The sequence below is a fragment of the Camelus ferus genome, chromosome 3 (genome assembly GCF_009834535.1).
Source record: "Camelus ferus isolate YT-003-E chromosome 3, BCGSAC_Cfer_1.0, whole genome shotgun sequence".
Taxonomy (NCBI): domain Eukaryota; kingdom Metazoa; phylum Chordata; class Mammalia; order Artiodactyla; family Camelidae; genus Camelus; species Camelus ferus.
Genome location: NC_045698.1, coordinates 25677492 through 25697145, shown reverse-complemented (window position 1 = coordinate 25697145; position 19654 = coordinate 25677492). Strand labels below are relative to the sequence as shown.

The 19654-nt window shown below is 33.4% G+C and overlaps 1 protein-coding gene across 1 annotated transcript in view; it reads right to left on the bottom strand.

Moving 5' to 3' along the window:
• Positions 1-19654, bottom strand: part of NIPBL (NIPBL cohesin loading factor) — a 175667-nt gene that overhangs the window by 97341 nt on the left and 58672 nt on the right. The window contains 3 exon segments of the mRNA XM_032471114.1: positions 3765-3892; positions 5584-5749; positions 7771-7913. Coding sequence (XP_032327005.1) covers positions 3765-3892; positions 5584-5749; positions 7771-7834 — 358 coding nt within the window. The 5' untranslated portion in view covers positions 7835-7913.

Below are 19654 nucleotides of genomic sequence, written 5' to 3'. Positions count from 1 at the left end.
ATCAATTGATTTTTAAATGGTAGTTTATGTTTTTACCGAGTAGGAGATGGAGAAATCAACGTTTCAGACTAAAAAATAAGCATATATAGGATAAAACACAAAGTATGTGACCGAAAAAAAAGTTTTTTATTAGCATGATTACCTAAATTCAATATGTAAAAAAATAAGTTACAAAAATGTGGTATAAATACCTTGGAAGACTTCCTTTATTCAATCTTTTACTTACTCAAATTATCCTATACTTAATGCTGTTATCCTATTACAGGTATACCTCAGAGATATTGCAAATTTGGTTCCAGACCACCACAACAAAGCAAATATTGCAATAAAAGGAGTTACACAATTTTTTTGTGGTTTCCCAGTGCATATAAAAGTTATGTTTACACTATGCTGTAGTTTACTAAGTGTGCAACAGCACTGTGTCTAAAAAAAACCCCAACAATGTACATGCCTTAATTTAAAAATATTTTATTGCTAAAAAATGCTAACCATCATTTGAGCCTTCAGTGAGGTTGTAATCTTTTTGCTAGTGGAGGGTCTTGCCTCAATGTTGGTGGCTGATGATTGATCAAGATGGTGGCTGCTGAAGGTTGAGGTGGCTGTAGCAATTTCTTAAAATAAGACAACAGTGATTTGCTGCACTGATTGACTCTTCCTTTCATGAATGATATCTCTGAAGCAAGCAATACTGTTTGATAGCATTCTACTCATAATACAACTTCTTTCAACACTGGAATCAATTCTCTCAAACCCCGCTGCTGCTTTATCAACTAAGTTTTATACAATATTCTAAATCCTTTGATGCAGTTTTAACAATCTTCACACCATCTTCACCAGGAGTAGACTCTATCTCAAGAAACCATCTTTGCTCATTAGTAAGAAGCAACTCCTCATACGTTAAAGTGAGCTTGCAGCAATTAAGTTACATCTTCAGGCTCCACTTTGAATTCTAGTTCTCTTACTATTTCCACCATATCTGCAGTTACATCCTCCACTGACGTCTTGAACCCTTCCCAAGTCATCCATGAGAAATGGAATCAACTTCTTACAAACTCTGTTTAATGTTAATCTCTATTTATGGCAGCTCCAGCCTTATGAAATGTACTTCTTAGATAATAAGACTTGAAAGTTGAAATGACTCCTTGATCCATAGGCTTCCAAATGGATACTGTGTTAGCAGGCATGAAACATTAATCTTGTACATCTCCATGAGAGTTCTTGCGGTGACCAGATGCACTGTCAATGAACAGTCATATTTTGAAAGGAATCTTTTTTTTGAAAAAGGTCTCAACAATGGGTTTAATATATTGCATAAAACATGTTGTCAACAGATATGCTGTCATCCATGCTTTGTTGCTCCACTTCAAGAGCACAGACGAGAATAGATTTAGCATAATTCTTAAGGGCCCTAAGATTTTCAGGACAGTCAATGAGCACTGGTTTCAACTTAAATTCACCATCTGCAAGGGCTCTTAGCAAGTGATCCAGCCTGTTCTTTGAATCCGTGAAGCCAGGCATTGACTTCTCCTTTATAGCTTTGACGGTTCCAGATGGCATCTTCTTCCAATAGAAGGCCGTTTTGTCTATACTGAAAATCTTTAGTTTAGTGTAGCCATTTTCCCTGATAATTTTAGCTAGATCTTCTGGATAACTGGCTGCAGCTTCTACATTAGCACTTGCAGGTTCACCTCATACTTTTATGTTATAGAGATGGCTTCTTTCCTTAAACCTCATAAACCAACCTTTGCTAGCTTCAGACTTTTCTTTTACAGCTTCCTCACTTCCCTCAGCCTTCACAGAATGGAAGAGAGTTAGGGCCTTGCTCTGGATTAGGCTTTGGCTTAAAGGAATGTTCTGACTGGTTTGATCTTCTGTCCAGACCATCAAAACTTTCTCCGTAATGGCAATAAGACTGTTTTGCTTTCTTACCATTCATGTGTTTACTAATGTAGCACTTACCATTTCCTTCAAGAATTTCTCCTTTGCTAACTTGGCTGTTGGCAAGAGGCCTAGCTTGTAGCTTTTGTCATGCCTTCCTCACTAAGCTTAATCATTTCTAGCTTTTGATTAAACTGAAAGACATGAGGCTCTTCCTGTAGAGTTATTAACCTAATTTCAATATTGTTGTGTCTCAGGGAATAGGGAGGCTCAAGGAAAGGGAGAGCCAGAGGAACTGCCAGTCTAGCCAGAGTATACAACATTTATCAATTAGTTCACCTTCTCACATGGGCGTGGTTCATCATGCCCCCAAACAATTATAATAGTTAACTTCAAAAATCACTGATCAGAGATCACCACAACAAATATAATAATAAAATTTGTAATATTGCGACAATTACCAAAATGTGACACAGAGACATGAAGTAAGCAAATGCTGTTGGAAAAAAGGCAGATGCATGGTTGCCTTCAATTTGTAAAAAATGCAGTACTTGGGAAGCACAATGAACCAAAGTGCGATGAAACGAGGTATGCCTATATAGCCTTTCTTTTAATCAACGAACTCTCCACGGTTTTTTTTTATTTCAACATTCTTCCAGAGCATGTGTAATTCTAGTTTTCCTTTCACCATTTCTATCTGTCTCTTGCTACTGCAATCTAGCTTAGTAGTTCTGGTAAAGATACAGTCTTGCCCTGCATACCTGCCTTCGATTTGCTGACAGGTGAATTAGGCAAAGGGATTTCCAATGGATTCACTTTGAGGAATGGACAGTAACTATAAAATTGCTTTAAAAACACAATTCATACAAAAATACACAAAATCAACAAAGTAATACTATTCAAACACAAAACAAAACTAAGAAATGGAATGACGAACTTCATGGAGGTACTGTCAATTAATGTGGCAATATTCTTGAATACAAGCAAACAGTTAAAAAGTTAGACCTTCCTGAGTGGTCTAAACTATTCCCTTCCAACTATTTTAATCTTGAGAGCAAAGCAAGTGCAAGTACTTGAGCTTGTTAGATTCAGTAAGCTTCAGACCAGAAAAATGCTCCTAACTTAAAGGCTCTCCTTGACTACATAAAAATTACATCTGTGTAGGATATGATATTTTTTATGATTTCTCTAATACTTGTTATAAAAAGAATTTTCCTTAATATTTATTACAAATCTGTTTTCCATTGCTAAGGCAACAGAAGTGTTAAACCAATTACTACATAACCATGAATGTAAACACCGTCAGTACTAAAACTGATACCTGGTATAATGATTTACTACACGTACTACATGCTGAAAAGCTCTGCAGATATTTTTATTATTTGATTAATGAAGATTTTTTAGTATCAAGTCTATGATTTTTTATTTTTATTTTTTAATTTGGGGGGAGGTAATTAGATTTATTTATTTATTTACTTTTAGAGGAGGTACTGGGGATTGAACCCAGGACCTTGTGCTTGCTAAGCATGTGCTCTACCACTTAAGCTATATCCTCCCCCCTTAATTCTATGATTTTTTTAAAATTAAAAAAAAAATTCCTAGAGCTTTTGTATTGACTAAACTAATACATTCTGAAATATCTAGCAAACTACATATAAGCTTTGTTTAATTTCCAAGGAATTTAGTTACATATTAAGCTACAAGAATGTTAACCAGCCATTTAGTTTCATTTTTGTTCTTGGCTTGATTCAAGGTATCAACACAGCATTCATAGATGTTAGGCTAGCTTGTTAAAGGAGACACTTGGGTTTAATTACACATGAAACAAGTTCTAATATAGGATTCATAAAAAATGTACTACGAAATTCAATTATTAAAAACCTCACCACTTTGTACATATCTGTTCTGCATACTTTTCTCCCTGAAAACGTTAGGACTCCTTGCCAGGACGGCCTGCAACAAGACTGGTATGTCGCCTTCTGGATCATCACTGCCAAGGTTATCTTTCAACTCTCTGGCATTGGAAAAATAAATACAAAGAAATTAAAATAGTGATTAAGAATTTTCTATTCTATATTAGTAAGACAGCAATTCACCAGTGAAATTCAGAAAAGGCTGTGGCAGAAAATTAAGAAGACTATGGCATAAAAATAAATTACACAAGTATGTCTAACAATTTCATGGACTTTTAAAGATGCTAATCCTAGAAGAAACAGAATTATCAAAAATGACAAGAGGGAAGTTCTTCTAAGAATAACTTATTTTTTTCCCCATTTTATTTTAAACAGGCGGAAAAAAAACCCAAAACATTATTTTATAGAACTATAAGTGAATTTAGGAATGTTCTCATAGTTTCAAAATAGAAAATAAATAATGTCTATTCTAAAATATTCAAAAAATGGAAGAGTAGCAGTGATAATTATGCAGAGAAGTTGATACTTGGGCTTGGAATAGATTTTCTCCCTTATACCTGAATATGAGTGAGTCTGCCTTTTTAAGAATGTCCTCTGAATAAAGTAACAATGTTGCCATACTGATTAAAATAAGACCCAAAGGCTACGTATAATTTTTCCTTCTTTATTATACTTTTCTCAAATACAGACATTTTGGGGGGTAGGGGGATACCCAAGCAAATGGTTAAGAACAGCTGCAATTAGTAAGTAGCAAATTAAATTTACAACTATGAAAGGTAAATGATAAAAAATTAAATATAGGCAGTATTTTAAATTTTACATTCTAAATATGTCCCTGTTCCACTCCTTAAGTCTAATGAGAAAGATTCATAAAGATGGTGCCCAATGGTAAGATTAAATAAATTTCTGGGGGCAATCTTAAAGCAGCTCTCAATAACATCACTATATATATGCTACTTCCCTTATCCCTCTAAATATTTGGTGGAGATTTTTGATTAAGGATGTACAAGTACAAGAAGTGTATTATTTTGACATTTTTTGAATTTCTGGAATGACTAAATATTAGCATTATACTTTCTTCTGATTTTAACCAATCGTTTCTGTTTCTCCATCAGAAAATTCACATTTAGTATTTCACCTAAAGTCATCAGTTTTAAAAATAAAGTATGTGCAGCATCTGATGGCAGAGACCTCTCCATTATTATAATATGTGCTATCCTCATTCTCCTAATTAAAAAAAAAAAATCGAAGGACATATGAGTACCAATGTGTAGTGAGGTGTGAACTTTTTAATACATTTTTGTGTTGAGATAGGTATGTACTGCTTTGGTAGTAAAAATTAAATTAAAAAATGAGTCCCAGATTCTTTGGTAGCCTTCCTTGAAGTTACTCTTTTGAGTTTTTGACATCCTTCCCATGAAAAGTATACCACTTTAAATAGAGCCAGAAGCAAAGTCCATAGTGCCTGGAAATTCTAACCACTCTAGCAATTTTAGAAAAGAGAGAGCTTCATGAGTAACTTTAGACCTCTGTATAGAGCCACCTCGATGAACCCTAAGATTATTACAAGAATTGAAGATCTTCACAGAAGTACACAGGTCAGAACTACTGTCTCAAAATAACTATGGCCTATTTAAATCTCATTAATATCTCATCACAGTAATGCTATGTTCTCACTTGGATATCAATATAAAACTATGTATTTAAATTTTTTTGAAACAAAAGTAAAACCAGGAATGCTGATTCTCTTAGTGAGACCAGAATTTTTCACTTTATTTTAGATTGTACTTACATGTGATCCGTTGATACCTGGTTGAGGCTATGGACAAGCTGTGAAACCAAATTATCATCCCTACAGGCCAAAAGGCAGTTCACCTCTTCTGCTATTCGTGCATTAAAGAGAAGGCTCTTTGTAGTTGTAGCAGGTAAAGGGGATGGAAGAGGCAGCTGGTTCAGGACTATTTGGAATAAAATCAGATTATTAGAAATTAAGTTACAATAAGAAGTCTCTTTACTGCTAACATACATTTGGGAATTAAAAGTAAGTTATTAAAAAGTAAGTTACAAATATTAATGAGACAAATTAATAAAAGACATCCTTCTTCCTCAACAAACCTCAAACAACTCTACAAAACTCCCCAAATGTCAGCTGGATCATAGTAGATAATACTATTCTCTAAGAGTGAAACTCAGCTTCTTTATCTTTGCGCTGACTATTCATGTCTTAAATTTTTATTAACTTAATAAATGAGTAGCCAAAAAGGTAGAGTTAAAAACTAAGTAATTTTCCAGGGATTGAGAATATATTAGTTAATCTCATTTATTTTTGCTTATAAGACTAATCAGAATCAATACACTCTCACATAAATAAACCAAGTAATAATACCTGACTCTTTGCCAGATAATGTTTTTTAAGTAAATACAAAAATAAACAGCTCACTTTAGCAAGTGAACAACATTCACAAAATAGGATTCTGCAGGAAGAATATCTAAGGGATTTTGCTTTAAGTTATAAATTCCTAAATAGTCTCTCTTCTTCCTAACAGTAAACAAAAGGGCATAAATGTTTTACAGTAGTTTATATTCAGCTATTTAATGTCTGTTCACATAATGGAAATTTATTCATATGTCTAAACTAAAAGTTAAGAACATCAACTAAAGTGTCTTTGTTTTTGCCTTAATTTCTAATTACCTATATGGTATAACTATCATGCTGCTCAGCCACAATGGGTAATAATAATTTTTTTTACTAATAAAAACATGGGAAATAAATTATTATGTAATAAATAGGTATATTGGGCAAACAAACTTTAAAAATAAGGTACAGCTGAGATAATGGGTAACTAAAAAGAACTTCCTGGTAGTATATCTGATTCTGTACTCCTGCCTATTGAGTTTATTATGCCTTACCTATAACAAAGTGATCAACAAAACTAAAGACAGTTTCAAAGGTTTTTACCTGAGTCACCCTAACCCTACCAGCTACTTTCTTATTATCTCAGATTTTATAAACCAGCCCTGCTAGTTTCCTCACTAAAAAGCTGTAGGCTGGTGTCTACTTTACCCCATTTAAACCAGCTGGAAACTAACACGAGAAAAAGGTAGTACTTGGGAAATACTGAACACAGATAAAAACACTACTCGAAGTTATTTTCTCATAGCTTTATTTATAAAGCCCCATATATTGCATAATGCTTGCTATACAAAGAAAGGCAGGTCATCTCCTCACTGTCTACTCATCCCTCTTATGTCTCCTTTTCCTTTTATTTATTCAGGTAAAATGACAGAAGAACTAATATTTTTTTTTGCATTTTTGAGTTGCTTTCTGCACCATTACCCGGGGACTAAGAATTAGAGTTGCCTCCCAAAAGAATGAGTACCTAAAAGATTGCGCTACACTAAGTAAAACTCAAGAGAATGACAATGTTCTTTAAAGTTAAGTGTTTAGAGTAAATAGGCTCCTGTCTAAGACAAACTCCAACAGATTACTGAACATAACATCCAACATAAACATCACTAAGAAATTAGATTAAGTTGGGTATCAAATTTTCTTCTTGAAGTGCAGTTTCAATTACCATTTCTATAAATGTTTTTTAAAAAGTCTGAAATTGTTCTTATATGCAAACTCATGCTTCTTCGGTTTTTATTTTTCTTAATGCTTTGTTTCATCTTCTTTGAGCCTCAATTTTGCATTTATCCCTTTATCATATAAAACCTTTAAACAAACACATGCTACCATTTCCAAATGGGTCCTTAAAATGAAACAGAAATTAAGGTCTTTATCTATTGTCTGACTACACTAATGTTGTTACCTTCAAATTTATGCCAATTAATCAAAGAAAATCATGATGTTTGTCATTCAAAATCTAAAATCTTTAAACATTTTCTGTTACTTATGACACTAATAATAATTACTGTTATAGTCTCTTCAAAAATCAGTGTCAGAGTAGAATGTAAATTAGATAAATTAACCACTTACGGTCTGTAAGACTAGCAATCCCCGCAAGAGTAGTGATGGGGACATGGGGCATATCCCCATTCATCCTGAAGTTCTGGAATGGTGTTGTCTAAGAAAGTACTTAGTTCAGGTGCCAGCTGTCATTACTTCCCATTTCCCAAACACTGAAACAAAAAAGACATTATTTGTAAAAATATGTCAAATATATCATTAGGGAAATGCTTATAAAAAACAAAAATTTCTGCTATTCTTATTTGTTTAACCTATATGACAATAGCTATCATGCTCATACTACTTACCCTACATTACACTTGCAGAGTGCTTTGCATATAGTTAACTCATTTAGTCCTCACAACCACCAAGTAAGGTACGCACTATTATTTTCTGCATTTTACTAATGAGGAAATTAATTTCCAGGGAGTTTAAAGTACCTTGTAGAGAAAGATCAGAACCTAAGTAATCTGGCTCAAGAGTCTGTGCAGCTTAGTGGGCTCTATAACTAGGTGGGACGCTCAGTTCTGACAAGCACTGTTTTCTTTTCCACATCATAAACACATCAAAATCTAGGTTCAACTTGCCTTTCTAGTAAGTAATGTACACATTATTCAAAGATGTGTCTTTATTAAATAACTTTATAAACAACAGCAAACAGAGGAAATCTCCTCTATATCAATCATCTAAGACATAGTGCTAAAATAGAAAACTGAGTTGTAAACTTTAAACTGTAAATGTTTCTCTTTTTTGAGGTTATATCTGCTAGTCGGTAACTTTTAAGAGAGCCTCTATATTTTTTGAGTTATAAACGTCAAAACAGTGTAATGATGTAACACTAGTAACTCCCCTTACTCATACATCATAATGCAACTTTGCAAATTTAAGTTTTTTCTTTAAAAAATAGAAGTATATAGGTAGTTAAAAATAAGAATATTCGTCTTCCTGACTTTCATTATAAATATGAGATAGACTGACAAAAGTTCCAAAAACATATATGTATGGCTTAACAGTTATAAAGTAAGCATTCCTGGAACCACCATCCAGAAGTCTAGCACTCTAGTTCCTTCTAGTGGTAACAACTATCCTGTCTTTTTAGTAATCATTTCCTTTCCTTTTTTTCCTTCACAGATTAATGATCTTTATATGTACTTTCTTTTCTGGTAACTGGCCAAGGGAAAAACACTGTTTTCCTTTGATGAATGACTGATATAAAACTTGCCAGTAGAAGCTCACTGTAAGGAAATGGTACGGAAAATAGTCTATGAAAGATATAGTTACTATTGGCTATCCTGTAGTTTTCCTTTTGCTACACTATGCACTTTACACTTTGAAGTAATTAATTTGATTCTTTAATAATCACTAAAGAAGTTTAAAGAAGCACTGTATATTTAGCAGTTGCATCAAGCACTCAAGAAAAAAGTCAGTTAGAATTTAATACTGATAGAAGTTACCAAAACGCTTAGTAATTAATGTGGGAAAAAAAATCACTGAATGCAAATTATGTATAGAACAGCACAAAATATCGTTATTCATACAGGACTCTCTGTTGCACATGTAAACTGACATATTCAAGCAGATTAAGTAACAAGTGACCATTTTAATCATTTAATTCAGAGGATAGATAGGTACCCATAAAGAATAACATGTTAGGGGAATCTACTGTGGACTACTTGACTTTATTCCATTTTCCTAAATCTCAGGTGAGAAACATTTTAAGTAGACCCAACCCTAGGCTGGAGTTTTTTCGGCCTGAAAATGATTCTCTCTATATACATAAAATCATATATATATATATGTCAGTTACCATGTCTAAATTGGAAGATTAAAAAACCTAACCTTAAGGTTGTGCTCTTCTTAGTGGCATGACAAGGTATCTGAACACGCTGATGTCAACTCAAAACTGGGAGTAAGAGAGAAAGGAAGGGGAGCAACAATGCTTATTTGGTTTAAAGTGCTTTAAGTATACAGACTGAGTAGATAACTACTGACAAATCTATTTACACCTTACTGCTGAACTATGACAATTTCATGGAATCCAAGATTTTGAAGAACAAAAGACTTTGGTAGAAATGGACTTATAATTTTAGCCAAGGTCATAGATTTTGATGAATATGAGTAGTCTGTAGAAATGCTGCTGCCTTACGCTAGAAGGTGATCAGAGTCCATCAAGAAACAACATTCCTAGAACCCCTAATTAATTAGACATGGCATTTCTGGCTCTGGATTGGGCAATGTTTGGTCTAAGTGGCTCTGTAAAAAGTACACTATCTGTCATGAAACTGCTGAAACTGTAGCTGAAAGTCATTATCTCCGAGGAAGAACGTGTCCAGAATGAAATGGTAACCAAGTGGGAAAGATTATAATGAGTGGTTTAGAACTGTCACTTAAGGCAGTGCTTTATTTAAAATGTGTGAATGGTGACTGATTAGTGGATTGTAAAATAAACTTAGTGCGTTGAGATCAACATTCAGAGGGATAGAGGAAACAGAAATAAAAGGCTACACTGCACATGGTCTTGTGAGTCTAGGTAGCATGTCTTTCTAATTGTGGGTCATCAAGTCAAAGCAATTCGAAAGTTACTGACTTAAAGAAATGGAAGAATAAAAAAGTAGCCCCCTCACAAGTGGTGATGAGAATGAAATAACAATGCATGTAAATCACTTGACATACTACCTGGTACATTGTTAGTGATCCAAAAAGTTAACAATATTAACTGCTAACTTGAAAAATACTTTAGAGGAATAGAGGAGAAACACAAGTGAATTACGGAAAGGGGGTCTTTTCAATATAGGTAACCCCTATTTCTTAAAGACCTATTATAAATTATTATTTGAAATTCCAGTATATATTCACCATAGTATTACAAGTATGTACAACAGTCCTAGGCACGCTCACCTACAATTATTTAAATGGTAAAGTAGCTGAAATAAATAATGGCAATAAAAAGTAAAAAAAAAAAAAAAATCTAACTGCTGTAATAGTAAAAACTAAATCAAACACACAAAAAAATCAAGAAATCATTTATAACATAATCTTAGAAGGCTTGATGTTTAATTAAAATAATAGTTAATTAGTGGAAGATATTATAGTAAATTCCCATTTCAGCCCATTATGAGTCTGAAGGGAACTTCTAAGCACTTGCCAAATTAAAGACCCTAGTTTTTTGCTCGTTTAATTTCACTTCAAAATTTAAGATTTCCTTATATAAATGATAGAAATGCAAATAAAATAGTATTGGTAAAAGTTACAACAGTAATATTCAGATTGAGATGGTTTTGGAATAAAAGGTAATCTCCTAATCTTGTAGTGGACAAAACTTTCCTGGACAGCCACTTTGTATCCTATAGCCAAAAGAACATGAATGCTATTATCTCAACAATTTCACTATTTTAGTAGTAAAAAACTGGTTAAAATGATAACCAACATTTACTAAGCACCTACTACATAGTAAAAAAAATGGTAAAGAAACTTTAAATGTACTCTGATTCAATCCTTATAGAAAACTGAGGTACTAATATTCCAATTTTATCTAATGAGGAAATGTCTTGCCTTTGTCATGTTATCTCAGAAATCTTTCATAAATGCCTCATTCTTTTTTTTAAATATATTTTATAGCTTGACTGAAACATCAAATTTAAATGAATGTTATTCAGTAAAAGTATACCATGTAACTATAAAGTAAGACGAGTATGGCTTTATGGAGTCAGACTCCTTACTTTATAACTTACAGTCACATCTACTTCGTACTTGGTTCACATTTCTATGGCACTTTAAGTACTCTTACTTTCTTCTTGATCTGGACTATACAGCAATAAGCAAAACTCACTCTGAAGAAAACCAGTATTCAATAAAAGATTTTAAGAGTAAGTTAACACCCTAGTACTTATGTTAAGTTCATAACTTCTCAAAATTGGCATAACATTTTAATAAATCAATCTTGTCAAACACAAACCACTTATTTCCTCCATTTCTGAGCATATCAACAATGAGATAAATGTATGCTAAATGGAAGATATCATCAATTTGGTAACTCTTCCCTTAACAGTCATTCAGTCTGCATTAAATTAATAATCAAAATTCCTTTAACTTCTACTTTGTGTTGTTCTCCAGAAAAATGTTTCATCTCTTTTTTTCTGGACATAACAAAAGGATTTTCCTTTTTACTTGATAGTTAAAGTAGATTTAAAATGTCACATTAGATTAGATTAATAGTTCATCTAACTCCATATAGGTACCCCTTGAGTTATAAATGGTATCCAAGAGTTCACACTATGTTTCTATGGTATTTAAGCCCTTCATGATGATGTATCCAATAATATTTATCTTCTGTCACTGTGTTAAATACTATGCTAAGCAAGCAATCTGCAATAGTTAACAAGATGGAAGCAGTCTCTACCCTTCAAAACTTGAGTTTGGCCAAGGAATGCTGTGAAAGGAGAGTATCTTCCAGGAGGAGAAAGGGGAAAAGGATCACTGAATTAAAACCTGAATCATCTGTGATAACATGGATAGACCTTGAAGGCATTATGCTAAGGGAAATAATACAGTATTTATCTTTCTGTGTCTGACTTATCTCACTTATATGTGGAACCTAAACACACACACACACACACACACACACCACGAAACAAAATTCATAGAAAAAGAGATCAGAGTCATGGTTACCAGACATAGGGGATTTGAGGGTGGGGTGGGAGGGACGTTGGAGGAAGGTGGTCAAAAGGTTCAAACTTCCAATTGTAGGTACTAGGGATGTAGTATACAAAAGGATGACTATAGCTAACACTGTTGTATGATACACAGGAAAGTTGTTAAAAGAGTAAATCTAAATTCTAAAAGTTTCCATTACAAGGAGAAAAAAATTTTTCCTTTTACTCTTTTCTTCTTGCTTTTCTTTTTATTGTATTTACACAAGAAGGGTGTTAGCTGAACCTATAGTGGTAGTCATTTCACAATATATGTCAATCAAACTGTCATGCTGTACATCTTAAACTTACACAGTGATAACTGACAATATAAATTTTATTTATATGTAAATAAAACACTTACACAGTAATACATCTCAATAAAACTGAAAGAAAAAAGAAACCTGAACCAGTTCTACTGTGACTATACCATATTTTAATCCCTCCACTCTCTGCAGCACATTCATTTAAAAAAAATGGCAAAGATTCTTAAAATTCATGAAAAGATATACTGCTAACTGAAAATAATATCAATGTGTACAGCTCAAGCCCATTTTTGCTTAAAATACATTTTTATACAAATATAGTCTAGGTATGAAAAAAGTTCTTTAAGAATATATCTTCAAACTATTAACAATGGTTAGGGGTAGGATGTATTCTGGGATTTTGGGGAATCTCCATTTTTGTAGTATCTATATCTGTATTTTTTGGATTAATAAAAACTATTAGTCTATAATTCAGAAAAACAATGATATAAAATATGTATTAAAATGAAAAACTTTAAAGAGTCTTCTAATAGGTGCTGTTATATGTAAATTTCACTGGGATATTTAAATAATTATCTGTGAAACCTATGTTAAGAATCTACTGTAAGAAGGCACTGTGTTAGGTACTAAAGACTAACAGAATATGCAGAGTGCATTCATAAACACTTTGGCCAGAGCATAAGGCCAGAAAGGTGGAGCCTGCAAAGGAATTTGTCATAAAATGTTGATCTTTTTTCATATCCTTAACATAAGTGAACTTAAGCTTTCAGTAAGACTAATGTAAGAGTGGTAAGAAAGGTGGGGTGGCAGAGAGAGAGAGAGAATGGAGGCAGAAAACTGTTGGAAGAATACTATGGAACTAACATGTAATGATAGTCTGATTCTGGATTCATTCAGATTAAAATGCCAAAGTAACATTTAGTTGTTGGAGAAGTCTAAAGTTGGAAGTTGGAAACTCTAGAACTGACGGTAGAGATCAGAGATACAGCAATAGATATGGAAGTGATCCACAGAGGACTGATAGCAGCTAAATTATAACAGATGAGATAGGCAAGAGACGGGATAACACTGTAGGGGAACTTTTTTTAGCGCTTCTTATGTGCCAGACATTAACACATACTTTTCCTTAATCAAACCAAGGTCAGAGGGTTCTAAAGATGATCTCTATTTTACAGATTAAAAAAAAAAAAAAGCTAAGAGCCTAAATTCTTTGCCTATGGCTACACAGACAGGACAGAGCAGAGCTGGGTGTTTCTAACTAAAGCTTACATTCTTATGCATATCTGAAGGACATAAAATTGGCAAACATCTACACTGCTATGACAGAAATACAAACCAATAAAAGGTAAAGGAAATTATTCCTCAGAGAAGCTAAATGTCTGTTCAGGGTATCACAGCTTGCAACTGACCCAGTCAAGACTATGGATGTTTGGATTTCTAGTTCAGTATTTTTACACTATGCTATCTTACATGATTATAACATTATTTTGAATAAACAAAAATTTTACATGTAGAATATTTAGCTAACTAGCACCTTTCTTCCTTGGCAATATCAATTTCTTTTTATCTTTTTTCTCGGTGAGGAGAGAGAGAGAGGGCTTAAAACTATTTTTAATGTCTCACTTTATAACACATTTAATAGTATAAACTCCCTCAGATTCTTTTGGGGGACAGGTGGAATAAAAACCCTAAGTAGCTAGATAAGTAAACAAGTAAATCTGCATTGTACTATTTACTATTTTAAGTAGGTAACAGTGAGTCCCTAGAGCGGCATCTCTCTAGCAGAATCCTTTCACTTTATCAAGCTACCTCCAAGTTCTTTTATGCTGCCTACTATTCAAGAATGAATTTTTCACATTCTGAAGACACTTCCAAAAGACTTTCCTCAAATCCTAGCTCAAAAACAGTTTCCAGTAAGTTGTACTGTGAAAATTCTCACTTCTTTAAAACATTTCTGTTTTTTATAGTTCTAAACTATTTCCATTAAATAAGAAAAATGCAAAATAAAAGCTCTAAAGCTCTCTTTAATACATGCTTGTTTTTGGAATCCTGAGCTCTCTGCAGCCACCATGTTGGATACCAATAATGTGTATTCCAATAACGTAGCTGTATCTTAATATATTTAATATATAATAGAAGGATACAGTCAATTACTGATTACTATTAGGAAGAGAAAAAGAAGTCACCAAGAAGTAAATCTGGTTGAGATTTAGGGTGTTTCAAAAGCAGTTTATAGAATATGTGTATGTTCATTAAGAAAACAACCATAAAAGTGTATTTTTCTAATCATATTTATGTATTTTTCTAATCTTGTTCTCACCAATTTATTTCACATGCAGTTTTTGAACTGACTTTAACAAAACTTCATATTACTTTAAAAGGTCCCAGCTGATTATGACAATTAAATTCACTTAGAGGTCTGCAGAGTAGTTACATGATGTCTAATGATAACAAAATATGCAAAAATGCAAGCTTCACCAGGAAAAAACAAAACAAAACTCCTGAGTACTATTTGTTTGTTTTTTAACAAGAGGCCATGGAAGAAATTTCCAAGTGCTGCTATGAGTTATTTGGGTTCCCAGTACACCTCCCCACACCGAAATTTTTATTTCTCACCTTCTTTTCCACTGCAAAAGAGCCTATCTCAACCCTCTAATAAAGGTTGATTGATTCTTATACCACAAAACTATTTCCTATACAATGGTATTAGAAATGCAAAATCAAATAATAATTGTTTTATTTCCTTCTAAATGAGGCTGAGGTCTTAAAGAACTATAATATTTAGATATACGCCTCAACTTTTGACCATAACACCCTTGATGATACAAATTAATCTAAAATACAAGAAAAAAAAATGCTTTTATGTAAAATTACTGAACAGTCCACAAGAGGGCTCACTTTCAACTACTGTAAAATTTTTAAATGCATTTTTTTTAAACTACTCCAAAGACTGCCCAGATTCTTTTGAATTGATCATTCAACATCCTCAGAACACAGCAGATTCTGAAGTTTGTAAATATTTTTTTGTTTAAACACACAGAAACTTTTTCTGGGGATGCACATAAAATGTAAGGAATGCCTGAATACATAAGTATGCAATAGTCTTATCTGCCATCTTGGTCCTGTTAGCTACTTGGAATTTGGCTGTCCTAAAAATCTTTTCAAGAAATGCTGGCTATTTTTATCTATCTATCTATCTTTCTTTCTTTCTCTTTTCTGATTGCCACAATAAATTTAGTGAACATACATCATCTCATATAGATATAAAGTAAAAGAAAGGGAAAAAAGTTTTCCTTGTAATGAACACTTTTAGGATCTACTCTCTTAACAACTTTAATATATAATATACAGCAATGTTAATTATATTTATCATATTGCACATTACACCTCTAATACTTATTTATCTTTCAACTGGAAGTTTCTTTAGACCACCTTCATCCAATTCTTCCTCCCTCCACCCCCTGCCTCTGTCAATGACAAATCTGATCCTTTCTCTGAGTTTTCTTGTTTGTTTTTGAAGTATAATTGACCTACAACACTACATTAGTTACTGCTGCACAACATAGTGGTTTGATATTTCTATACATTTCAAAATGATCACCACAGGAAGTGTAGTTATCGTACCAATATATTACATTATTACTAACTAAATTCCCCACACCATACATTTCATCTGTGACTCATCTATTTGCTAACTGGAAGTTTGTACCTCAGTCTTTCTCACCTATGGCATTCATCCCTCCACTACCACCCCGCTCCCCTCTGGCAACCACCTTTTTGTTCTCTGTATCTATGACTATTTCTGTCTTCTTATGTTTGTGCATGTGTTTTGTTTTCTCCACATGTAAGTGAAATCATACGGTATTTATCTTTCTCTGTCTGACTTATTCCACTTAGCATAGTACCCTCTAGGTCCATCCACATTGTCGCAAATAGCAAGATTTCATTCTTTTTTGACTGAGTAAAACACACACACACACACACACACCCACATCTTTATCCCATTCATCAATTTATGCGCACTTAGGTTGCTTCCATACCTTAGCTATTGAGAATAATGCACTGAATATAATGGTGCATATCTTTCTAATTAGTGTTTTTGTTCTTTTTGGGAAAATACCTAGAAATGGAATTGTTGGATTGTATGGCACTTCTATTTTTAATTTTTTGAGGAACCTCCATATTGTTTTCCATAGTGGCTACACCAATTTACATTCTCACCAATGATGCATGAGAAGTCCCTTTTCTCCACATCCTCCCCAACATTTATTTGTTGATTTTTTGATCATAGCCATTCTGACAGGTGTGAATAATATCTCATTGTGGTTTTGATTTGCATTTCCCTGATTAGTGATGTCGAACATCTTTTCATGTGTCGGTTGGCCATCTGTATGAATTCTTTAGGAAAATTTCTATTCAGGTCCTCTGTCTGGCTACTTTGAATTTTGATCCTTATTATGTGACACAGTCCCTAGGAACAATGAATTCTTTAAGACAACTCAGTAGGAGAACAAATGGAATATGTTCCAGATACTTAAAAAAATTTCTCCAATTCAATGGCTTAAGATCATTAAAGTATTTAAAAGAGCAACTGAGAAAGGGTACACACAGAAGATAGCAAAAAAAAAAAAAAATCACTTGTGTATAATATGCTAATATTAATGATCCCTTTTCTGTCCTAATCCATTCAAAGATGTCTTTCCAGCAACTCTTCTCTCTCCTACATCAAAACACTCCCTCTTACTGGATTATTCCAATTAATATGTAAACATCTATGTTGATAACTCCTCCTACTCTCAAAAAACAAAAGAAAGTAAAAAAAACTCTTGACTCCTATACCTGCCCCCCCAAACAATTGCTTAATTTTCTGCTTGCTTTCACAGCAAAGTTCCTTCAGTTATCTATATTCATCTCCAGTTCTTCTCCTACCGTCTCCTGAAACCACATTGTATGCGTTTTGATTCTCATCATTCCACCAGACGTCTTGCCATGGTTAGTAATAGCACACATCACGTTGCTTAACACAATGGACAAACTTCAGATCTCGTATTATTTAACCTAGCATTCAACAGACTTGAGCACTCTCTCCTGTTTGAACAATTCTTATTTTCCAGAACAACATATTCTCCTGGTTTTTCTTCACACTACGCAGGCCACTCCTGAATCCTATTTTGGTTCCTTCTCATCTTCCTGTCCTACCTCTGCTATTGATCTCATTTGACCTCACGATTTTAAAACAACACCTGTATGCTGATGACTCTAAAATTGACTAAACTTGACTTCTCTTCTATACACCAGACTCATATATCCAACTGCCTATTCAACATTTCTGCTTTGATGTCCAGTAGGTACAGAGATTGGCAATCTTACTACTACCGTTTGAAAGTATGATTTATATGCTTTAGATAAAAGTTCTTTATTAGATACTATTTTTCAAATATTATATTCCCATCTTTTGTTTGCCTTTTCATTCTCTTAATATCTTTTGAAATTATGATGAAGTCCAATTTATCAATGTGCTGTTTTTAGGATGGTGGTGGTGGTGGGGTCTAACTACAAAGGGGCATGTAGAAACTTTCTGGTGTGATGAAGATGTTCTATATCATGAAGGCATACTGGTTACATGAGTATGCCTACTTGTCAAAATTATGAAGTTAAGATCTCTGTTTTTTACCAAACTACAAAAAACTGCAAAAGTAATAATGATGATAATTTAGCAGTGGTTAGAGAATGGATGAAAGTACAGATGAAATTAAAATGACAGCAAATGATTACCGTTAAAGTTGGGTGATGAATATTGGGCATTCACTATACTCTTCTGTTTACCTCGCATGTACTTAAAATTTTCAATAATAAACATTTTTTTTTAATTAAGGGAATTTTTTTGTTGGGTACAAAATATTGTCTCATACTCCAGTTGGTATTAATTAAAGCCTTCTTTTTATCAGACCTATTACTGCCAAACCATGTGCTATAAACTGACATCTGTGTCCTCCGCACCTCCCAAAATTTGTGGGCTGAAACGAAATCCCCAATGTGATGGTATATGGAGGTGGGGCCATTGGGAGTTGATTACATCATGAGGGTAGAATTCTCATGAATGGGATTAATGCCCTCATAAAAGAGACTACAGAGAGCTTCTCTGCCCTTCCTCCATGTGAAAACCCAGCAAGAAGACGGCTATCTATGAACCAGGAAGTGGATCCTCACAAAACATTAAATGTGCTGTGACCTTGATTTTGGACTTCTCAGCCTCCAAAACTGTAAGATATAAATTTCTGTTGTTTATAAGCCACCCAGTCTATGATATTTTGTTATAACAGCCCAAATGGACTAAGATATGATATTTCCTTCAGGCTTTATTTGTAATTGGTACAACCAACCAATGAAACGAAAAAAAAAAAACACCCCCCACCCCAAATCTAACAACAAAAAACAAAATCCACAAAAGAATTCAAGAGATCCAAATACAATCATTAAATAATATAACTTATGAACTTGAACAGATATTGGGATAACTTTTCAGGGAAGATAACCTTTTAAAAAGTTAATTTAAAACCATTAACAAACAACTTCATATTAAGGAGCTGAATTTCTTTTTAAAAATCACATCCTAAATGCACAATATGGTAAAAGCAAATCTACAAGGGAGCAATCCAAATATACAGTTCTCTAACAGTATGGTTTAATCTAAGAGTAAAATTTTAAATATTCAGAGAAATGGACAGAATGGCACCGTTAGCTAGTCCTCAATACATTAATAATACATTTTCTCAAGACTGGATTTTTGAAAAACTAAGCTAATCTAGAATACTTGACAGAGTGCAAACATTTAGTATCACTAACAGCAGATATATATGTTTTATCAATCAATCAAGGCAAGGAAAATTAAGATAATTTTAGAGCCTAAGAAGCTTATCTCAAATATGTTCTACTTCTACACAGAAATCTTAGGCAGGT